The 23860-nt window shown below is 37.0% G+C and overlaps 1 protein-coding gene across 3 annotated transcripts in view; it reads right to left on the bottom strand.

Annotated features, from left to right (window-relative positions):
- Positions 1 to 23860, bottom strand: part of KBTBD12 (kelch repeat and BTB domain containing 12) — a 129863-nt gene that overhangs the window by 25393 nt on the left and 80610 nt on the right. For all 3 annotated transcript variants that reach the window (XM_081078992.1, XM_081078994.1, XM_081078993.1), the window contains one exon: positions 8244 to 8441. In XM_081078992.1, the coding sequence (XP_080935118.1) occupies positions 8244 to 8441 (198 nt within the window). The remainder of the gene's footprint in view (positions 1 to 8243; positions 8442 to 23860) is intronic.

Raw genomic sequence — 23860 nt, 5'->3', positions numbered from 1 at the left:
CTAAGAAAAGTCTGAGATTTTTACAAATAAGCTTGCTACATTTCACAGATGACAAGAAGCTCCTAGATCAGAGATGAAAGACAATGTTACTCATTGCAAAAGTAGCAGGCAGTATATCAGCATTTTAAAAATGGCAGTTATTTGAGACCCAATTCCCAAAGGGCAACATGAAGAGGGCCAGGTGACACCTGCACAAATCAGTGGCTTGCTTTACAGGAAAGGAACCTTGAGCTTAGGGAACCTGAAGCTTTTATAATGACCAGTAAGCATGCATGCCCTTTGCTACGGAGGGAGATACTAGCTCTACATTTTAAGGCCGTATGCTATACAAACATGTTTAAAAATATAGCCAGAACAAAGATAGTGTCTCTGCTCAAAAGAGAAGCAGAAATGCATGAGACCCATGAGGACTGATCTTCCAACAGACTTTCCTGTTAATATTTTTCTTAATACAGCCTTCATTATTCCTCTATTATATGTAATATATTCATATATTTAAATTTTTTGTTTTATCTGTTATACATGCACATCATTTAAAGAGTCAAGCAGCTTTACAAAGCATAAAAACAGTTGTCTCCTACCCTACTCCCAATTTACTGCTCCTTTTACAACTCTGGCTGCTTCTTCTGGCATTGAGCCCTGTATCTATAAATAATATTTAAAATTTTTTGACAATTGACATGCAGTATTATGTTAGTTTAGGTGTACAACATAATGATGAATCATTTATATAAATTATGTAGTGATCACCCAAATAAATCTAGTACCCATCTGACACCTTACATAGTTATTACAATATTATTGACTATGTTCTCTATGGTGTATACTTTACATCCCCATGACTGTTTTTAAGAATGGCAATTTGTACATTTTAATCCTTTTCCACTCCACTTTCCCTCCCATCTGGCAACCATCAGTTCGTTCTCTGTATCTATGAGTTTGTTTCTGTTTTGTTTGTTCATTTATTTTGGTTTTTTTTTTAGATTCCACATATAAGTAAAATTATATGCTTTTTGTCTTTCTCTGTCTGACTTATCTCACTTAGCATAATACCCTATAGGTCCATCCATATTGTCACAAGAGGCAAGATTTTATTCTTTTTATGGCTGAGTAATATTCCATTTATATATACACCACATTTTAATTATCCATTCATCTAACTATGAACACTTAGGCTGCTTCCTTATCTTGGCTATTGTAAGTTATGCTGCAAAGAACACAGGGATACATATGAGGTCTGACAATTAGGTTCACGAACTTGCCACCGTGCACTTACGTTAGCAGCACTGTACAAACAGCTCAGTAAGGTTTCAGAACCTTGGTATATCAGTGTCTCACAGCTGTGTTTGTGTCGACATGTGGCGGTGTCTTGCTGAGTGGCGTTCATTATTGTTGTTGCGTGTTTTTATGTACCATCGTGAGAATGTCTGAAGTTGAATTAGAGCAAAGAACAGACATTACATTTCTTGTTAAACTTGGCAAGAGTGGAAGTGAAATCAGGGACATGTTAGTCCAAGTTTATGGGGATAATGCCATGAAGAAAACAGCAGTGTACAAACGGATTAAATGTTTTTCTGAGGGGAGAGAACGAGTCACTGATGAAGAGAGGTCAGGGTGGCCAGTAATGAGCAGAACTGATGAAAACATTGCAAAAATTCATCAAATTGCGCATCAAAATTGCCAGCTGACTGTGAGAAGCATAGCAGACCAAGTAAACATCAGGAGAGGAACAGTTAGGAAAATCTTGGGATAAGAAAGGTGAGTGCAAAAATGGTCCTGAAGGAGCTCTTGCATCACGACAAGGCACCAGCTCACACAGCACTGTCTGTGAGGGAGTTTTTAGCCAGTAAACAAATAACTGTATTGGAACACCCTCCCCAGTCACCTGATCTGGCCCCCAATGACTTATTTCTTTACCTAAAGATAAAGGAAATATTAAAAGGAAGTCATTTTGATGATATTCAAGACATCAAGTGTAATACGACAACAGCTCTAATGGCCATTCCAGAAAAAGAGTTCCGAAATTGCTTTGAAGGGTGGATGGTTCATAGCTTCCCAAGGGGGGTACCTTGAAGGTGACCGTAGTGATATTCAGCAATGAGGTATGTAGCACTTTTTCTAGGATAAGTTCACAAACTTAATTGTCAGACCTCTTATGGCTTTTCGAATTACTGTTTTGGATTTTTTGAATAAATACCCAAAAGTGAAGTTGCTGGGTCCTCTATATTGATTTGTTTGTTTGTTTTTTGATGCTCAACAGGATGTCACGTTTATTGAGAAGTGATTAATGGTAAAAAGAAAGGCAATGCCCTTTCCTCCTTGGCTGAACAAGAAACTGAAGAAACATTCACTACACATTTTACAATATTTTTCTCTTCGAAAATGCATTTCTGTAAACAAGTTTTTACCACTGTTCTTAGCTGTGAAATCAAATTAATCTTGATTTAATCAGTATAATGTACAAGAACAGAACATTTCTTAGGACTGTTAGTACTTACTTTGAGTAACAAAGTTTCACAGGAAATGAACCACCCTTAAAGACACAACCTTGGGTAACATTGTTAAATTTTCCGAGAAAAAATTCTTCATAAAAATGTTCTTCTAGTTCAGAAGGGAAAAAACAAATTCCCACTTTCTGGAGTGGATGCCTATAACTTTGAAACTCAGGTGTTCTCCAAGTGCAAAGGTCAAAATGGGGGGGAAAGGGTTTAAAAATTAGAGAAAACTGTATGCACTTATAGACTTTAAAATCAAACAACATAGTAAAAGGACCAAAAAAGTCCCAAAGCATTATGCTCTGAAATCATAATCAAAGCCAAAATAAAAAGGGACGTTCTTCACTTAAACTACCTAGAGGGATTTTTGTTTAGTATTTTTTTTTAATTAAAGTTTATCGGGGTGACAATTGTTAATAAAGTTACATAGATTTCAGGTGTACAATTATATATAACATCATCTATAAATCCCTTTGTGTGTTCACCACCCAGAGTCAGTTCTCCTTCCATCACCATATATTGGATCCCCCTTTACCCTCATCTACCACCCCCTTCACCCCCCTTACCCTCTGGTAACCACTAAACTGTTGAGTCTATGAGTTTTTGTTTCTCATTTGTTTGTCTTGTTCTTTTGTAGTTTTTGGTTTATATGCCACATATCAGTGAAATCATAGGGTTCTCTGCTTTTTCTGTCTGACTTATTTCGCTTAGCATTATACTCTCAAGATCCATCCATGTTGTCACAAATGGTCCTATTTCATCTTTTCTTACCGCCGAATAGTATTCCATTGTGTATATATACCACAACTTCTTTATCCATTCATCTATCGAAGGACATTTTGGTTGTTTCCATGTCTTGGTCACTGTAAATGAAGCTGCGATAAACATTGGAGCACACTTGTCTTTATGGATAAATGTTTTCAGACTTTTTGGGTAGATACCCAAGAGAGGAATTGCTGGGTCATATGGTAATTCTGTTCTTAATTTTTGAGGAACCTCCACACTGCCTTCCATAGAAGCTGAACCAGTCTGCATTCCCACCAACAGTGTATGAGGGTTCCCTTTTCTCCACAGACTCTCCAAGACTTGTACTATTTGTCTTGTTGATGATAGCCATTCTAACTGGTGTAAGTTGATATCTCATTTTGGTTTTATTTGCATTTCTCTGATGATTAGTGATGTTGAGCATTTTTTTCATATGTCTATTTGCCATTTGTATATCCTCCTTGGAGAAATGTCTCTTCAGCTCCTCTGTCCATTTTTCAATTGGGTTGTTTGTTTTTTGGTAGTTGAGTTGCATGAGTTCCTTGTATATTTTCGATATTAGCCCCTTTTCAGAGGCACTGTTTGAAAAAATCTTCTCCCATTCAGTCGGTTGCCTCTTTATTTTGTCGATGGTTTCTTTTGCTGTGCGGAAGCTTTTAAGTTTCAGATAGTCCCATTCATTTATTTTAGCTTTTACTTCCCTTGCCTTTGGAGTCAAATTCATGAAATGCTCTTTGAACCCAACGTCCATAAGTCTAGGACCTATGTTTTCTTCTATGCAGTTTATTGTTTCAGGTCTCATGCTTAAGTCTTTGATCCATTTTGAATTAATTTTGGTACATGGTGACAGATAGCAGTCCAGTTTCATTCGTTTGCACGTGGCTTTCCAATTCTGCCTTCATCATTTTTTGAAGAGGCTGCCTTTTCTCCATTATATGTTTTTTGCTTCTTTGTCAAAATTATCTGTCCATATTTATGTGGTTTTATTTCTGGGTTCTCAATTCTATTCCATTGGTCTATGTGTCTGTTTTTCTGCCAATACCATGCTGTTTTGATTATTGTTGCCCTGTAGTACAAGCTAAAGTCAGGGAGTGTGATACCTCCAGCATTGTTCTTTTTTCTTAAGATTGTTTTGGCTATTCAGGGTCTTTGGGGTTCTAAACAAATCTGATGATTTTTTGTTCTATTTCTTTAAAAAGTGCCATTGGAATTTTGATGGGGATTGCATTAAATCTGTATATTGCTTTGGGTAATATGGCCATTTTAACTATGTTGATTCTTCCAATCCAGGAGCACAGAATGTCTTTCCATTTCTTTGTGTCTTCTTCAATTTCTTTCAAAAATGTCTGAACAGTTTTCAGCATATAGGTCCTTCACATCCTTGGTTAAGTTTATTCCTAGGTATTTTATTCTTTGTGCAAAAAGAATTGTTGTTTTATTTCTTTTTCTGATATTTCATTAAAAATGTCTTATAGTTTTCAGCATATAAATCCTTCACATCCTTGGTTAAGTTTACTCCTAGGTATTTTATTCTTTTTGCTGCAATTGCAAAAGGAATTGTTTTTTCTATTTCTTTTTCTGAGATTTCGTTGTTGGTATATAGGAAAGCAATGGACTTTTGTACGTTGATTTTGTGGCCAGCAACTTTACTGTATTCATTCATTGTTTCTAATAGCTTTTTGGTGGAGTGTTTAGGGTTTTCTATATATAGCATCATGTCATCTGCAAAGAGTGACAATTTAACTTCTTCATTCCCAATTTGGATGCCTTTTATATCTTTCTCTTGCCTGATTGCTCTGGCAAGGACTTCCAACACTATGTTGAAAAGTAGAGGTGATAGGGGACAACCTTGTCGTGTTCCTGAACGTAGAGCAAAAGGGCTTCAGTTTTTCACCATTAATTATGAGATTAGCAGAGGGCTTGTGGTATATGGCCTTTATTATGTTGAGGTATTTTCCTTGTATACCAATTTTATTAATGGATATTGTATCTTATCAAATGCTTTTTCTGCATCAATTGATAGAATCATATGATTTTTGTGCTTTATTTTGTTTATGTGATGTATCACATTGATGGATTTGTGAATGTTGAACCATCCTTGTGCCCCGGGAATGAACCCCACTTGGTCATGATGAATAATCTTTTTAATGCATTGTTGTATTCGATTTGCTAGAATTTTGTTTAGGATTTTTGCGTCTGTATTCATGAGAGATATTGGTCTATAGTTTTCTTTTTTTGTGTTGTCCTTACCAGGTTTTGGTATCAGGGTAATGTTGGCCTCATAAAATGAGTTAGGGAGTACTGACTCTTCTTCAATTTTTTGGAAGAGTTTGAGCAGGATTGGTATTAGATCCTCTTTGAAGGTTTGGTAGAATTCACTATTGAAGCCATCTGGTCCAGGACTTTTGATTTTGGGAAGGTTTTGGATGACTGATTCAATTTCGTTACTGGTGATCGGCCTGTTTAGATTTTCCAGTTCTTCATGATTCAGCCTTGGAAGGCTATATGTTTCTAAGAACTTGTCCATTTCTTCTAAGTTATTGAATTTGGTGGCATATAGTCCTTCATAGTATTCTTGCATGATTCTTTGTATTTCTGTGGTGTCCGTGATAACTTCCCCTTTTTCATTTCTGATTTTGTTAATTTGTGTCTTCTCTCTTTTTGTCTTAGTGAGTCTAGCCAAGGGTTTGTCAATTTTGTTAATCTTTTCAAAGAACCAGCTCTTTGTCACATTAATTTTTTCTATTGTCTTTTTGTTCTCTATTTCATTTAGTTCTGCTCTGATTTTTGTTATCTCCTTTCTTCTCCTGACCTTGGGTTTTGCTTGTTCTTCTTTTTCTAGTTTTTTAAGGTGTAACATGAGGTTATTTATTTGGGATTTTTCTTGTTTCTTGAGATAGGCCTGTAATGATATAAATTTCCCTCTTAAAACTGCTTTGCGGCATCCCAAAAATTTTGATAGGATGTATTTTCATTGTCATTTGTTTCTATGTATCTTTTGATCTCTCCTCTAATTTCTTCTTTGACCCAGTCGTTCTTTAAAAGTATGTTGTTTAATCTCCATGTATTTGTGTTCTTTCCTGCTTTCTTTTTGCAGTTGATATCCAATTTCAAAGCCTTGTGATCAGAGAATATGCTTGGTATGATTTCAATCTTCTTAAGTTTGCTGAGGCTGATTTTATGTCCCAATATATGGTCTATCTTTGAGAATGTTCTATGTACACTAGGAAATAATGTATAGTCTGATGTTTTATGATGAAGAGCTCTATAAATGTCAATTTTGTCCATTTCATCTAATGTGTCATTTAGGGCTGCTATTTCGTTATTTATTTTCTGTTTGGATGATCTATCCAAAGTTGTCAATGATGTATTTAAGTCCTGTAGTATAACTGTGTTGTGGGCAATTTCTCCATTTAGTTCTGTTAGTAGTTGCTTGTTATATTTCGGTGCTCCTTGATTGGGGGCATAGATATTGGTGACTGTTATGTCTTCTTGTTGTATAGTCCCCTTTACCATATTAAATGTCCATCTTTGTCTTTTGTTACCTGTTTCACCCTGAAGTCTGTTTCATCTGACATCAACAATTTCTTAATATCATCTAATACTCTAGTCCATATTCAAATTTTGTAGATTATCAGAAAAATATCTTTTTACTGAAGATTTGTTTCAATCAAGAGCCAAATAAGGACCATTTATTGTATTTAGTTCATATATTTTCTAAGTCTCTTTTATTTTTTTACTTACATATTTTTTACTTACATAAACTTTAATATTTACTTACATATAATTGTGTGCTGTAAAAATGAAGGTAGGCTTATAAAAGGGTTTGCTTTGCTGCAGTGTCACAGCTTTATTTTAATATGGCACATTTCCAAAATTTTAAGTGTTTTAAGGCATGTTTTCATGGGCATGTATTGGCCTAGTGCTTCTATTTGTGAGGTTAGAATTAAACAGTTAGTAATTTTGCATATAAATTCACTCTGCATTATTTACTGATGCAACTAATCTAACTTTGGAGACAGTTGCTTATTAGATTTATGTATATTTTAAAAAGTCCCTGTAACTTAAAATATTATAAATCCATACTATAGATTTCAATGATGCTACAATTATATATATGGAAACTAAGTTTGGTATTAAGTATATGCGTTAGGTATTATTTTAGAAATGCTTTCAAGCAATTTATTTCAAGTGGTAGTAGTGGAGTAGGAATAAGAGAATCTTCTGAGGGCAGGATATCTTGACCAATAGACAGTGATAAAACCCAACACTTCTGGTCATTCTTCTACTTCCACCTGTTCTTCATGTTTTTAAATTTCTCCTTTGTCCTACAATTCCTCTCCCATTTATCTTCATATTCACATTATAAACTAAATATCATTTCATTCTTATAATAGTCCTTATAGGTCCTTATAGCTCCATTTTGTCGATGTCGAAACTCAAGTTCTAAAGCTCAGTGAGTGGCTCAAGATCGTTGAACTCTAAAAATTCATGCTTGGACCAACGGGTGGCTCAGTTGGTTAGAGCACGAGCTCTGCCGTTTCGATTCCCATATAGGCCAGCGAACTGTACCCTCCGCAACTAGAATGAAGTCAATGAGCTGCTGCTGAGCTCCTGGGTGGCCAAATGGCTCAGTTGTTTGGAGCGTGGGCACTCAACCACAAGGTTGCTGGTTCGACTTCTGCAATAGATGGTGGGGTGTGCCCTCTGCAACTAACAATGGTACCTGGAGTTGATCTGCGCCCTCCACAGTTAAGATGAAAGGACAACAACTTGACTTGGAAAAGTCCTGGAAGTACACATTGTTCCCCAATAAAATCCTGTTCCCCTTCCCCAATAAAATCTTTAAAAAAAAAAAAAAAAAGAAATCCATGTTTTGCCAGTGCTCACACTGCTCTGAGGATTATTCTTTGATGATTGGATCAGTTAAGGGTCAGATCAACACCAAAGGAGGTTACCAAACATTTAAAACTGGATCAATACCTGCTCCACGGAATCCTCCGCAGACATATAGCTTCCCATCCACTGCTCCTGCGTTGGTAGAATTGGTTCGCAGAGAGAGCAGGGGACTTGGCATAGGTGGGCCCTCTCTCCAAAAGTCCCCATCAGGATTATAGATTTCCACCACATCAAGGCACTTTCGAACCTGGCCCTTGTCTCGACCCATGCAGCCAATTCCACCTGTAGAGAATGATACACAGAAATGAGATGACTAAGAACTGAAACTTCATTGTGGATAGCATCCACTTCTTGCTATGTTTTGTATCACAGGTTTATGGGCCTTTGACTTTTCTCTTTCTTGCCTGGTGCTACTTCTAAGATAATTTCTAAGCAATAATGATCTACTACACACTCTAAAGCCAAATTTAATGTCATTGTTATTCATAGTGTTTCATCCGTTTGTTCTTATGCGTGAAGCTGATCCTACTGCAGGCTTTATATTCTACAACATCCCACGCTGGTTGACACAATGAGCACCGCTTTTAGAATGACAGCTCTGGGTTTTAATGTGAGGGTAACTTGACTCGGACATCTGCCTTCTTATTGATCATTAGCAATGATTTCTCTGATCTGGCTAACTAGGGATGTGTCCTTTCCCTTCCTCATCACTGCAATCCTGTCTTTCCCTCTCTTCTTAAGTTGCTTGAATCGTTCCCCATTAATGAAGGGCCATTATTTGGTAAATTTCAGGTTTGGGGATCAAAGGAAGGCCCCAAATACAAATGTCCAGTGCACTTCCACTTTTGGATGATACAGTTCATTCAACAGGTATTCACTGACTGCCTAATATATGCAAGGCAATGTGCTAAGTGATAAGGAGTTTGGAAAGATGAATAATGCACATTTCTTGCAATTAAAAAATTAATGGGGTGGAAAGAGCCATGTATGCAAATAAATAGATAAAGGATATCACGACAGGTAACTTAAAAGAGATACAAATTAGACTTAGAAGTACAGAGACTGTAAGAAGTACCAGAGATCATTTACATAATTATGATGTTAAGCATAAAGCTCCATGGAAAAAGTAATTGTGTAAGAATTTGCAACTCACTGCAATAAGAAACACAAGTTTATAGGTGACCTTTTTTATTCTCTCCTTCGAAGTTCCACAATGAAAGTTCTTAAACACCACGACCATATTTCCTGACCTGAAGGCTCCTGAGACTGAAGTGAATTCCCTGAAAGGAGAGACACTCCTGTACTTGCAGACACTCCTCAGTGATCGAATTCCATGCAGACGCAGTCTGAGAACCCTGATCTGCATGACCCATCAAAAAGACTTTAAAGTGCTGGCCTCAGGCTAAAGCAGCTCTCTCACCTGTAGAGAGGGTCCTACAAGAGTCATTGCCTTTGTGGAGTGTAGACTGGTGCTTGGCCATGTTGTCTACAGCAGTGTGAAAGCCACAACTAAGAACAGCTCAGATCTCATGGCGTTTACTGAATGTGTCACTTACTGGGAAATCAGTCACATGTCTTCTCATGGCATTTCTCCTCTCTCTGTTGCTTAACACCTTTTACCCATCATTGCACTGGTCAGATGGTATTTGTATTGTCACCTGCTTTTCAGTCTTTCTTCCGTAATGCATCCTCAGTACCTAGCACTGTGCCGACACGTGCATCTCTAATGCATGTAACTTGTCCTATGCTTTCCTGGTCTGTCCACGTGGATGTGCTGGAAGCTCACTGAGGCGAAGGGCCGCTTCTTACACATCTTAGATCTCTCAGTGCCTGACACAAAGTAGTCAGTGAATCCAAGAAGAGATGGGAATAGCTTATTTTCGCCATGGTTGGGACTTAGGCTAGGCTTAAGAGGTGATGAAAGAGGAATTTGAAGGAAGTCTTTTTTCTCTTTGCTGATGGAGCCTTGTCTGTTTCCTGTCTCAGCATGAATCAAGGGATGGAGGCTATAAACTCAGGAAGCTGTTAGTTGCCTTCTCTCTTATCCTCCTGGGTAAATAATTTAGCTTATTACAGTGCCAAATCTGAGCTGCAACGTTTATTTCCAAGGAAGGGACACACTGGCCTTGGTTAACTGCACAACTCTGCTATTTATGGGCCCTTTTTCAAAGTAGTACTGTGGTCGCTAGATGTTCCTTAGTCCAACAAAAAGTGGAATTTCCTAACTGTGAGGCAAGATGGCCTTAAAGAAGAAGATTTATCTGTAGCAGTTAAACCTGGCAACCACCTATCAGGTGAGAAGGAGATGATTTAGTTACCAGTGCTACAAGACCCAAGAGAGATATTATTAGGCTGGTTTATATTACAACCACTTCAGAAGTAGAAGCAAACAGGTTAAATGAAAGTTACTGGGAGCAACCAACACCCTGAATGTAATTCAGAAGTTTCACAAAAAAAGCCCATTAGAAAAGCTTCCCCAACATAATGCACATAAGGAATGGGTATTAATCTCTTGGTTTTGGAAAAATTAGAATGCTTATCATTTTTATTTCTCTGTTACTAAGTATATTTAATTATAATGTCAGCCCTTACTCTACAAAACCAACCTTTTAAATGTGTCCTTTCTTTTGGTTGGCAGACAGTTCACATGCTCCACTCGAGGCCAACATGGGCTTATAGGGCACTCTGTCTTTGTTTCTGACGATTAACGCCTGAACACATTCTCTGTCTTACTTGGGTATAATTCCACAAGCAAGTACACTTTTAGCAAGACGATTAACAGCATACTTAATGAGCTTAAACTGAATGTGAACCCTGATTAGATAAATGATCAAACAAAAGCATGATCCTTATTAATAAGTCAGCACCAGCACCATAAGAGAACTCTTTTGATGAGATGAATCCTAGGGCAGGATCAGCACATCTTTAGAATTTCAATGAGATACTTACGTATCTTTAATTTATATGCTACCAGAACCTCTGAGCCTGATTTTCTTTATTCAAAACCAAACAAATGAAATTATCTTGTTGAGTCATATCCAAACGGATTTCAAATGCAAAAGATATACCTTTGTGGTTTTTTTGATGTGTGTGGGGAGGGACTATAGAAGAGAACAATGTTTCTCTCTCCTCTTTTTTGTTTCTACATAGATGAAGACCTACTCTTCTTGTGTTTGGCTATTATAGATTCTTTTCTTTTAGTGGGTACAGGAAGAAACCTTTCCCCACGCAAAGCCTGGTGGGAGCTGGCTGAGGGCAGAGGAGGAATGGTACTTCTCTGACATTCTCCAAAGATTTGCCATCTATGGTGCCTTGAATACAGTGGTGCTGGCTCCCATGCCCTTGTGCCTGCAGGGCTGCCTTCAGGTGGCAGATTTACTCTTACTCTATTCTCTCCTGGGGTCCAAAAGAGGAGGATTCTGTAGTCTTTCTGACAAGCTGCCAAAGTTGCTTGCATTGCTAAACAAGCTTTAGAAACAAGCTTTAGCAAATATATTTACTCAGGTGTAGGCTCCCAGGTGTCACAGAAAAATCACGTAGGCCTTTGGAAAAAGACAGACTCTGATTCATGTGCCTGTGTCACCACTTACTAGCTGGACAACTCTGGTCAATGTAATTTCTCTAAGCCTCAATGATCTTATCTGTAAATTAAGAAATAATAATATCAATGTCATAAATTGTTGCGAAGATTAAATTATTAGATAATTATGTAAAGGTGGAGAAGGTTAATGAGGAGCTCACATTTTCTGTATACCTATTCACAAGTGTTGCTACAGGAATTTTCTTTTCTTTATTCTCATGTACTGCTTGTAAATAAAATGGCTAGCATGTAGTAGGTACTCAATAATGTTCATTCTTTCTCCTTCGTATTCTAGAATGTTGCATAAATAAACCAGTGTTTACTGCAGTTGCTGAAATCCTACATTTGCTGAAATCCTACATTTGCTTACTCTCAATTTATTATTTTCTATGTTTTTGATTGATGACTTACTGACTGTATGGTCAAATCGCTCTTAAAAGTTTCTTTCAAGGTTGAATAGAGACAATCGGAAGGTCAAAGGGCTGAAAAATAAGCTGAGCCTTCCTTTCAGTCTTCAGGTGGGGAGAAAAGCTCCCTGATAAGATTTAGAGGAACTCATCTGGTCATAAACATTTGAGAGAGGTAGGAACTGTCAGGTGACATCATACAAACTAGAAAAGGATTTTGCATTCCATCAGCTGCCAGGAGTGAAGCTGGCCCACAAATCTGAGTGGCTGGGCTACTTTCTGACCTGCATGTCAAATACAATCTATTCACTGCCAATATAATGCTTGTGACAATTTCATTCTCACTCCAGTTGTCTGCTCTCTAGTTTTTTCAACTCTCATTTTACAGTTCCAGATTTGGAGCCTAAGACCCTAGAAGACATGAACATAGTTTCTTGTCCTTTTTTCAGCTTAACAAAGGTGTCTCTTTGGTATTTTCAGAAAACAGTCCTTCAGGACAAGGTTGAAAGCAGACTTACCTGCCTGCTTTTTACAAAATTCTGGGTTACAGAATTTTGGTTTATAATGCTGATCTATATATAGTATATTTTGGGCCTACAATTACAAAATTCTGGTTTACAATGCTGATCTATATATAGTGTGTTTTGGGCCTACAGAACATTGGTCCATAGTCATCACTTCTATTGAGGCCATTCCCTTCACCTGCTAACCCTTGACTCTCTTTTGCTAGTTTTTTTTTTTTTTTTTTTGCCAGGCTAAGAAAACTGTCATATGTCTGCCTTTCGTTTGTTCCTCAAAACAGATTACCATGAAAATCACATAAAAGAGGCGTAAAGGAAGACCAAGTTCCATTTGTTAGAGCTTGACTATGCTTGATTTTGGAGGGAAAATCAAGTTTTAAAGTGTCTATATTTCCATTGGAATTGGAAATACATTTCAAGTGGAAATGTAGACAATTGAATAAAAACTTCTGGTGCTAGGCCCTGGGTACCAAATAAGCTGCAATTACAAAATTGCTGCCCCGTCTCGTTCTGAGTAACCCCTGCATTTACTTGTATGTCTTGACCCAGTACTGGGCCTCAGTGTGTTTCAATGCGCCAGTCAAGTCTGGGCCTTACCCTGTCAGATCTTCCAGATCCTAGGCTCATCTTTTGTGTGTTTCTTCCCTATCCCTCTTCAACAGCTTGTCCTGCAGGTCCCAGCAGTTCTGAAGGCTGAGCCAATAAGGAAGGGAGAGCCTGGGAATAGTGGGCAGGAGCAAGATCAGTAGATGACCTATAGATGTCACGACAGGTCAGAGGTGACAGGACTCAGCCTCAGATGAATACCACCACTATTCTCCTGGATTCAGCAACTTTGTATCTCATCATTCACCAAATTTTGTTGATTGTCCCTCATCAATTCTCATATCTATCCCTTCTACAGGTATACTTTCTAAAGGTGTACAGAACTTTGGTAATCCAGCCACTGCCTAATTCTTCACACTCCTTGCTCTTCCTTTCTCCCTCTTGCGTTCCCCCTAACTGGAAGCTCAGGGCACACTCAGCCTCTTGCAGACCCCCAAACAGGTGAAATTATTTTTCTCTAGGCCTTTGCTTAGTCTGATCTCTGCCTAGAATGGACTCTCCTCATCTTCCTCCTCAACGCGACAAATTTCTATTTCTCTTTCAAGGCTCAGTTCAATAGTTACCTTCTCCAAAAATCTTTAATGTTTTTCTGTAAAGAATTAGCCATTCCCTCCTTTGGACTTCCACTGTCCTCCAAACAGAAATCAAGATTCCTATAAAGTATATTGCTCTTATTTATCTTTATGTATTTCTCCCCATCAGATCAGATGGTAAGTCACTTGACGGCAGAATAATGTCTGATCATATTGTATCCCCAACTCTTTTTACACAATACAGATAGTTAAGAAATAAAAACTTAACTGAATGCATGAATAGATTAGCTCCTCATCTTGATCTCTGGTGTCTTTTTCTTATACTTTTTATGTCAAAACAAAAATTGATGACTGGCTTTCCAGAATGTGGCAAGCCCTGAATCCAAAGAGCTAAAAACTCACTTCCTATCAGATTATAAACATCATCTTCTTAAAGATATAGGAATCTCAGCCCATACATTGAGAGAAATTGTTGGTATGAGTCTGTCATTGGGCTCATCTTTTCTCCCAGGTCTGCCTGCTTAAAGTATCATTAACTTCTCTTAACTTGGACTAGACCTAACCTAACAGAACATATACCAAGTTTCTACTAATACTCCTCTGAAGAGGCCCTGCAAGAACGACTAATCAAATGTATTCCACAGCTTAGAAATGGAGACACACAAGGTGTAAGTCCTTGAAGGCATGGTATGAGTCATTACATTCCTTGAGGTGCCGAGCATAGTGTCTGTCTTCTAAAATATCTTGACAATATTTGCTTAAATAACTATTAAATAAAAAGATCATAACAAGTCTTTGGCATATTTCTCTTGGGTATAATTAAGGTGATTTGTAGAAAGTGATCATTTGTGCTCATTTTTACGTTTACCCAAGAACTGGTGGAGAAACGGAATGATTAAAAAGATGATCACATATATGACTTAAGATAAGCTAATTGAAGATAATGATACATTTTATTAGAACAACAATTTTAAATTATTGATATTTTCCTCTTTAAACATCAACATTTTTGTTTCAACTATTTTATGATGTTTTAAACATATATTGTTCTCTGCCTTAGCGAACTGAAGATACCAAATATAATTTAACATTTTCTTAAGTATTCAGGAGTAACAACATGATCTGTTTTCCTAATATACCATAAATATATAGATGGTTCTACACAGTAGGCTGCATGAAGACATGCTGAAGATTTGCTTTCTTGAACAAATCCTTACTGTTGGTGTGGCATTTAGCAATTTACCTCTTTTTCATAAAAGCAAATATAGAATGTGTAGTTGCATAACCATTTGGCTGCGTAACATTTTGTTTTTCTGCAAATACACACAACTAAATCAGAGGCTGAGACAACATTCTCCTAAAATATTTCTCATCTATTCTCAGTAACATTATCATCACTGTTCATCAGGGGCTTTCACATTGGAGAAACTTCCAAACATTGTCTGAATAAAAAACACTTAAACTTCTGGTTAATTTTAAGTAATCTATACGTTGGATATCCACTCATGATTGTACTAGGTGTCAGAGAATAACAAATTTAAGTCCTTTTTTGTCCATAGACACAGTCTCTTGCAAATCAAAGACAAATACAAAACTATATGTAATAAAAACATTATAATTATAATTATACACTGATTGAAAAAAGTACAATTTCTAACTAATTGTCACTATTTCATTGCCAATTTTCTGTGAACTTTTAGGATATCAATGATAAAAATTACTATAGCTAAGTTGCAATTTGGGAGACATAAGTCTCCCAAACTTTGGTTTCTTAGAGTACTTATTTCTGGGTTCCTTGTTGAGGGTGACAGATAATCAAGGTTAAAATCCCTCACATGATTAACTAGAAATACATATTATGGATACTTAAACAGCAAAAACATGGTGAGCCATTCACTTAAGTTCAAAGCCACTTCAGCTGTTGAGTCTCTAAATCCAAGTCTTTCCTCAGAAATGAGGCACTCGGAATACCGACTGACTTTTTTGGCCATTATAAAAGGATATTTCTTTCCTTGTTCACCATGAGCTTAAGAAATGTATACTTAAGCCCAGAACACTCCTGGAATTAGATCAGAACATACCTGGCAGTCTGCTGTGAAGCTTAGGAATGTCAGGATACTTTGATCAAATAACCCATTCCCCTCTTCCTAGAATACTCAGATACACAATGCTGTCCAGGAGGAGAAACATGGTCTCACTCATCTCTGTGTCTCTTCTAAAAGCCATCCCAGGGCCTGGCTCATGTAACATATACTTAGCCAATATTTTGAGCATATGATAACATATTACCTCTTTGCATTCCTCATAGTATCAGTATTTCTCTAAGTGTGGTCCTATGATTATTCACACTACTTCCTACAATTCAGATTCCTAGGTCCCAATTCAGACCTACAATCCACAATTTGCCAAGGGTGAGGGCCAAGAATCTGCCACTTTAATAAACAACCTAGAGGCTGGCCCGGTGGCTCAGGTGGTTGGAGCTCCGTGTTCCTAAAGCCAAAGGCTGCCAGTTCGATTCCCACATGGGCCAGTGGGCTCTCAACCACAAGGTTGCTGGTTCGACTCCTGAAAGGGATGGTGGGCTGCGCTGCCTACAACTAACAATGGCAACTTGGACCTGGAGCTGAACTGTGCCCTCCACAACTACGATTGAAAGGACAACAAGTACACACTGTTCCCCCAATAAAGTCCTGTTCCCTTTCCCCCACCCCCAAGAAACAACCTCAGTAATTTAAGAAACACTTATAGTTTTTAAAAAATGCTTAGGATTTTAACAAAAGAAAGAAAAAGGCAAAATCTTAGCACAATGAAACTTGGTCCTCTCATCACATAAAATAATTCACTTTTAAAGTGATATTTGAAATGCATTTACTATAGTGTAGTAAGTGGAACCTTCTGTGTAACTTTTCTTTCATCACTCTTAATGTCACTCCAGCTGAGAGTGAGACTTACATAGTGCTACTGACTCAATAGCACAAAGTGGTCTCCTGGAGAAAACAATGCCCATAGTTTGGGACATTAGCTGTGTGGGAAAACTTATTATTAGCAGATACCCAGACAGGGAAATGAAAAGTCTCTACTTTAAGAAAACTCTCCACATGACCTGTAACTTGGATTGTTTTTGTGGCTTTTTACATGACAGAAGAATAGGACAGGCCATAGAGATGAGAAAAGTCAATTCAGTAAAGCGATACTTACAAAACATCTGTCACACATAATACAGGCCCTGGGCTGGCTTTTAGAAGAGACAGACATGAATAAAGCCAGGTCTCTTCCCCAAGACAGTCTAAATATAGTGTGACAAGGGCAATGACAGAGGTAGAGTGGCATGCTGCATAGAACCAACGCTATTAATTCTGACAAGGGGTCACATGAACCACCAAGAGGTGATGGCATTTTTGCCAGATCTTGAAGGATGTGTAGGAGCTAAACAGAGAAGGAGGCATTAACCACAGAGGGAGGACAGAAAACAAAGGCACAGAGGAAGCTGTGTTCAGGAAATGATCCTCAGTTCCTGGGCTAGAGTTTGGGTTTTGCGGGGTTGGGAGGGAAGTGGCTGGAGGATATGAGGCTGTAAAGGCAGGCTGGGGCCAGTTTGTGAAAGGTCTAAATATTTCCACAAATAGATTCTGGTGCTCACTTTCTATATTTGATTTTTTCTGACCCATCAAGCTGCAGCAACTTCTGAATACAATTTGATTTTTAAAAAACACTTGATGAATATACTCTGTCATTTCAGAAGCAAGCACAATTTATTCAAAAGAATAATAATATGAGATCTAAAATGCTTGTCAATTTATCTCACAAAAACTTTTTTCAAAGAGAGAACCCCTGGTACCACATTTAAATCAATATTTTATAATATAGACACTCAACAAGAGCTAATGACTAGGTTTTTTTTCTTCTTTTTTCTTCTTAGTTTCAGGTGTACAAAACAATGTAATAGTTAGACATTTATACCCCTCACAAAGTGATAACCCCCCTTCCCCCAGTCTATTACCCCTCTGACATCGCACAGAGTCATTACATTTCCACTGTCTTTATTCCTTATGCTGTGCTCCACTTCCTGTGACTATATATATAGTTATAGTATATATATATAAAGTTATAGTTGACATTTATTATTATTCAGCTTCAGCTTCAGGTGTACACTGCAGTGCTCAGGCACCTACACTATCCATGAAGTGGTCTCCCTAATAAGAGATAAGAGTCCATCGGATACCATACAAAATCTTTACAACTTTATTGATTATATTCCCCAAACTGTCTTTCGTATTCCCATGGCAATCTTATGGTTACCGATTGTATTTTTTAATCCCTTCACCTTCTCCCTCATCCCCACCCCCACCCCCATCTAGCAACCCTCAGGTTTTCCTCTATACATCTGAGACTATTTCTGATTAGTTTATTTGTTTATTCTATTCTTTAGATTCCACATATAAGTGAGATCATATGGTATTTGTCTTTCTCCGTCTTATTTCACTTAGAATAATGTTCTCTAGGTCCACCCATATTGTTGCAAATGGTAAGATTTCATTCTTCTTTATGGCTGAGTAATACTCCCTTGTACAAATGTACCACAGTGTCTTAATCCAGTCATCTACCTATGGGCATTTCAGTTGTTTCCATGTCTTGGCTATTGTGTATAGTGCTGCAATAAACATAGGGTTGCATAAATTTTTTCAAATTAGTGTTTTGGATTTCTCTGGATAGATACCTAGGAGTGGAATTGCTGGATCATAAGGTAGTTCCATTTTCAGATTTTTGAGATACCTCCATACTGTTTTCCACAGTGGCTGCATCAATTTGCAATCCCACCAGCAGTGCACAAACGTTCCCTTTTCTCCACATCGGCGCCAGCACTTGTTGTTTGTTGATTTATTGATGATAGCCATTTTGACTGGGGTGAGGTGGTATCTCATGTGGTTTTTATTTGCATTTCCCTAATGATTAGTGAAGTTGAGCATTTCTTCGTATGTCTGTTTGTCATCTGTATGTCTTCTTTAGAAAAATATCTCTTCATATACTCTGCCCATTTTTTAATTGGGTTGTTTGTTTTTTTTGGCATTGAGTTGAATGAGTTTTATATAAAATTTGGATATTAATCCCTTATTAGACATATCATTGACAAATATCTTCTCCCATTCAGTAGGATGCCTTTTTGTTTTATTTATGGTTTCCTTTGCTTTGAAAAACCTTTTTAGTTTGATGTAATCCCATACATTAATTTTTTCTCTTACTTCCCTTGCCCGAGGGGATATATCAGTAAAAATATTACTAAGGCTAACGTCTTCAAACTTTCTTCCTATATTTTCTTCTAGGAGTTTTATGGTTTCAGATGTTACATTTAAGTCTTTAATCCATTTTGAATTTATTCTTGTATATGGTGTAAGGAGGTGGTCCAGTTTCATTTTTTTGCATGTGTCTGTCCAGGTTTCCCAGCACCATTTATTGAATAGAGTGTCTTTACCCCACCGTACATTTTTGCTTCCATTTTCATAGATTAAATGACCACATAGGCATGGATTTATATCTGGGCTCTCTATTCTGTTCTATTGATCTCCCATCCAAGTACTAACCAGGCCCGACCCTATTTAGCTTCTGAGATCGGGCGCGTTGAGGGTGGTATGGCCGTAGACTGTTCCATTGATCTATGTGTCTGTTTTTATGCCAGTACCATGCTGTTTTGATTACTATAGTCTTGTAATATGATTTGATGTCGGTATCATGATACCTCCCACTTTGTTCTTATTACTCAAGATTGCTGAGGCTATCTGGGGTCTTTTATGGTTCCATATAAATTTTAGGATTGTATGTTTTATTTCTGTGAAAAATGTCCATGGCATTTTGATGGGAATTGCATTGAATCTGCATATTGCCTTAGGCAGTATGGACATTTTAACGATGTCAATTCTTCCTATCCATGAGCATGGTATGTTTTTCCATCTATTTGTATCTTCTTTAATTTCTCTCTTCAATGTCTTATAATTTTGAGAGTACAGGTCTTTTAAATCTCTGGTGAAATTTATTCCTATGTATTTTATACTCTTTGAAGCAATTGTCGATGGGACTGTTTTCTTAATTTCTCCTTCTGGTAGTTTATTATTGGTATATACAAATTCAACTGATTTTTGAACATTAATTTTTTATCCTGCTACTTTACTAAATTCATTTATTAGTTCTAATAATTTTTTGTGGACTCTTTGGGGTTCTCTATTTTTGTATCATGTCATCTTCATATAACGACAATTTTACTACCTCCTTACCAATTTGGATAACTTTTATTTCTTTCTCTTGTCTGATTGAGGTGGTTAGAAATCCAGCACTATGTTGAACAGAAGTGGAGAAATTGGGCAACCTTGCCTTGTTCCTGATCTTAAGGGGAATAGTATTAACTTTTCCCCATTGTGTATGATGTTAGCTGTGGGTTTATCATATATGGCCTCTATTATGTTGAGATATGGTTCCTCTATTCCCACTTTCTTAAGAGTTTTTATCATAAAAGGCTGCTGGATTTTGTCAAATGCTTTTTCTGCATCTATTGATATGATCATATGATTTTTATTTTTCATTTTGTTAATGTGGCATATAACATTAATTGATTTGCAGATATCGAACCAACTTTGCATACCTGGAATGAAACTCACTTGATCATGGTTTATGATCTTTTTAATGTATTGCTGAATTCTGTTTGCTAATATTTCATTGAGGATTTTTGCATCTATGTTCATTAGGGATATCAACCTGTAATTTTCTTTTTTTTGTAATGTCTTTGTCTGATTTTGGGATCAGGGTGATAGTGGCCTCATTAAAAGAGTTTGGGAGCCTTTCCTCCTGGATTTTTTGGAGTAGTTTGAGGAGAATAGGTGATATTTCTGTTTTGAATGTTTTGTAAATGTCACCTGTAAAGCCATCTGGTCCATGGCTTTTCTTTTTGTTGGGAGCTTGCTGATTACTGATTCAATATCCCTGATAGTAATCAGTCTATTCTGGTTTTCTGTTTCTTCTTGAATTAGCCTTTGAAGGTTGTATGCTTCTAGAAAATTATCCATTTCTTTCAGATTGTCTAATTTGTTGGCATATAGTTGCTCATAGTAATTTCTTAAAATTTTTTGTATTTCTTTCTGTTGTGTCTGTTGTCACTTCTCTTTCATTTTTGATTTTATTAATTTGGGTCCTCTCTCTCTTTTTTTTTGATGAGTCTGGCTAAAGGTTTGTAGATTTTTCTTATCTTCTCAACAAACCAGCTCTTGGTTTCATTGATCTTTTGTATTTTTTTTTTCGGTTTCTATTTCATTTTTTTTGGTTTCTATTTTTCGGTTTCTATTTCATTTATTTCCACTCTGATCTTTATTATCTCTTTCCTTGTACTCCCTTTGGGTTTATTTTGCTGTTCTTTTTCCAGATCCCTTAAGTGTGAGGAAAAACTGTTGATTTCAGATTTTTCTTGTTTCTTTAGGTATGCGTGCATTGTTATGAATTTCCGTCTTAGGACTGCCTTTGCTGCATCCCATAGATTTTGGGTTGTTTGTGTTTTCATTTTTGTTTGTCTTAAGATATCTTTTGATTTCTTCCTTGAACTCATGGTTGACCCATTCATTATTTAGTAACATGTTATTCAGCCTCTATGTATTTGTGTGTCTTCCAGTTTTTTTCTTGTAATTGATTTCTAATTTCATAGCTCTATGATCAGAGAAGACACTTGATATGATTTCAATTTTCTTAAATTTATTGAGACTTGATTTGTGACCTAACATATGATCTATCTTGGAAAATGTTCCATGTGCACTAGAGAAGAATGTGTATTCTGCAGCTTTGGGGTGAGATGCTTTAAAAATAGCGATAAATCCAACTGGTCCAATGTGTCATTTAAGGCCACTGTTTCTATATTGATTTTTCATCTGGAGGACCTGTCCCTTGTTGTGTGATGTGTTGAAGTCCCCTACTATGATAGTGTTACTGTTGATCTCTGTCTTTACGTCAGTCAATATCAGTTTTATATATTTAGGTGCTCCTATGTTGGACGCATAGATGTTTACTAAGGTTATGCCCTCTTGTTGGATCGATCCCTTTATTATTATGTAGTGCCCATCTTTGTCTTTTAACATATTCTACATTTTAAAGTCTATTTTGTCAGATATAAGTATTGCAACTCCAGCTTTTTTCTCATTTCCATTTGCATGAAATATCTTACTCCACTGTCAGCCTGTGTGTGTCTTTTGATCTGAGTTGAGTCTCTTGTATACAGCATATACAAGAGTCTTGTTTTCTTATCCACTCAACCACCCTATGTCTTTTGATTGGAGCATTTAGTCCATTTACATTTAAAGTGATTATTATTATTTTTTTTAATTTAATTTTATTTTATTTTTACATCCCTCACACCGTGAACCCCCCTCCCCCCATCCACCACCACCCCGACCTCACACCGAGCCATCACATTATACACATAAAATTATAGTTGGCATTCATTAATGTCCAGTCTCTGGTGTACAATGCCATGACCAGGCATCCACAGCATCCCTGAGGTGGTCTCCCAAACAGGACACATGTCCATCGGACACCCAACAAAATCCCCTAAAGTGATTATTGATAAGTACATACTTATTGCCATTTTGTTATTTGTATTTCTGGTCTTCATTAGTTAGATTGTTTTCATCTTTCCTCTGTTTACAAAAGCTCTTTTAATATTTCCTGCAATGCTGGCTTGGTGATAATGAATTCCTTTAGCTTATTCTTTTCTGGGAAGCTCTTTATCTCTCTTTCAATTTTAAATGATAGCTTTGCTGGATAAAGCAATCTACTTTGTAGGCCTTTGTCTTTGAATACCTCCTGCCACTCCCTTCTGGCCTGCAAAGTTTCTGTAGAAAAGTCATTTGATAGTCTTATAGGAGTTCCTTGTATGTAATCTGCTGTCTTTCTCTTGCTGGATTTAGGAGTCTCTCGTTGTCTTTAACCTTTGTCATTTTAACTATACTGTGTCTTTTTGTGGGTCTTTGGATTAATCTTTTTTGGAACTTTCTGTACTTCCTAGGCTTGTATGTCAATTTCCTTCACCAGGTTAGGGAAGTTTTCGGACATTATTACTTCAAATATGTTCTCAATCCCTTGCTCCCTCTCTTCACCTTCTGGTATTCCTGTGATGCACATGTTGTTGTGCTTGATGTTATCCCAGAGGTCTCTTAAACCATCCTCATTGCTTACTCTTTTTTTCTTTTTGTTCTTCTGCTGGGTGATCTCTGCTAATTTGTCTTCTCAATTTCTGATTCGATCCTCTGCCTCATCTAACCTGCTGGTAATTCCTTCAAGTGTGTTCTTTATTTCAGTTATTGTATTCTTTAGTTCTAACTGGTAGTTCTTTATGATTTCTCTATCCTTCTTTATGTCAACTCTAAGTTCCTTAAACATTTTTATCAACAGTCTTCTGAACTCTGTCTCTGATAGGTTTGTTACCGCTATTTCATTTAGTTCCAATTCTGGAGATTTCTTATGTTCTTTTATTTGGGACGTTTCTTTGTTTTCCCATTCTGGCTGACTCTCTGTGTTTGCTTCAACGTATTAGGCAGATGCCCTAGTGTATTCAGTCTTTGCTCAGTGGTCTTATGTAGTGTGTGTCCTTTATATTTGAATTGCACCGTTTCTGTTTTCTCCTGTGCATGTGCTCCAGAGGTGACCCTTGTGCTGTGTGTAATCTGTTAAAGTTGAGCTTTAATTGCTTTTTGCTTATCAGTAGGTGGGATTGACTCCTAGGCTGACTACTGTGATTCCCTGAAAATAAGACCTAGCCGGACAATCAGCTCCAATACATCTTTTGGAGCAAAAATTAATTTAAGACCTGGTCTTATTTAACTATAATATAAGACGAGGTTCTAAACTAATTTTTTAAATTAAATTTACTGGGGTGACAATGGTTAGTAAATCACATAGTGTACAATTCTGTAATACATCATCTATATATCACATTATATGCCCACCACGCAGAGTCAGTTCTCCTTCTGTCACCCTATATTTGACCCATATTTTTCTAGCGCCTCACTCTTCTTTTTTTATTAGT

Source organism: Rhinolophus hipposideros, assembly GCF_964194185.1.
Source record: "Rhinolophus hipposideros genome assembly, chromosome: 17".
Classification (NCBI taxonomy): domain Eukaryota; kingdom Metazoa; phylum Chordata; class Mammalia; order Chiroptera; family Rhinolophidae; genus Rhinolophus; species Rhinolophus hipposideros.
Note: the sequence above shows the minus strand (reverse complement) of the source record. Positions and strands in the feature narration are given on the sequence as shown.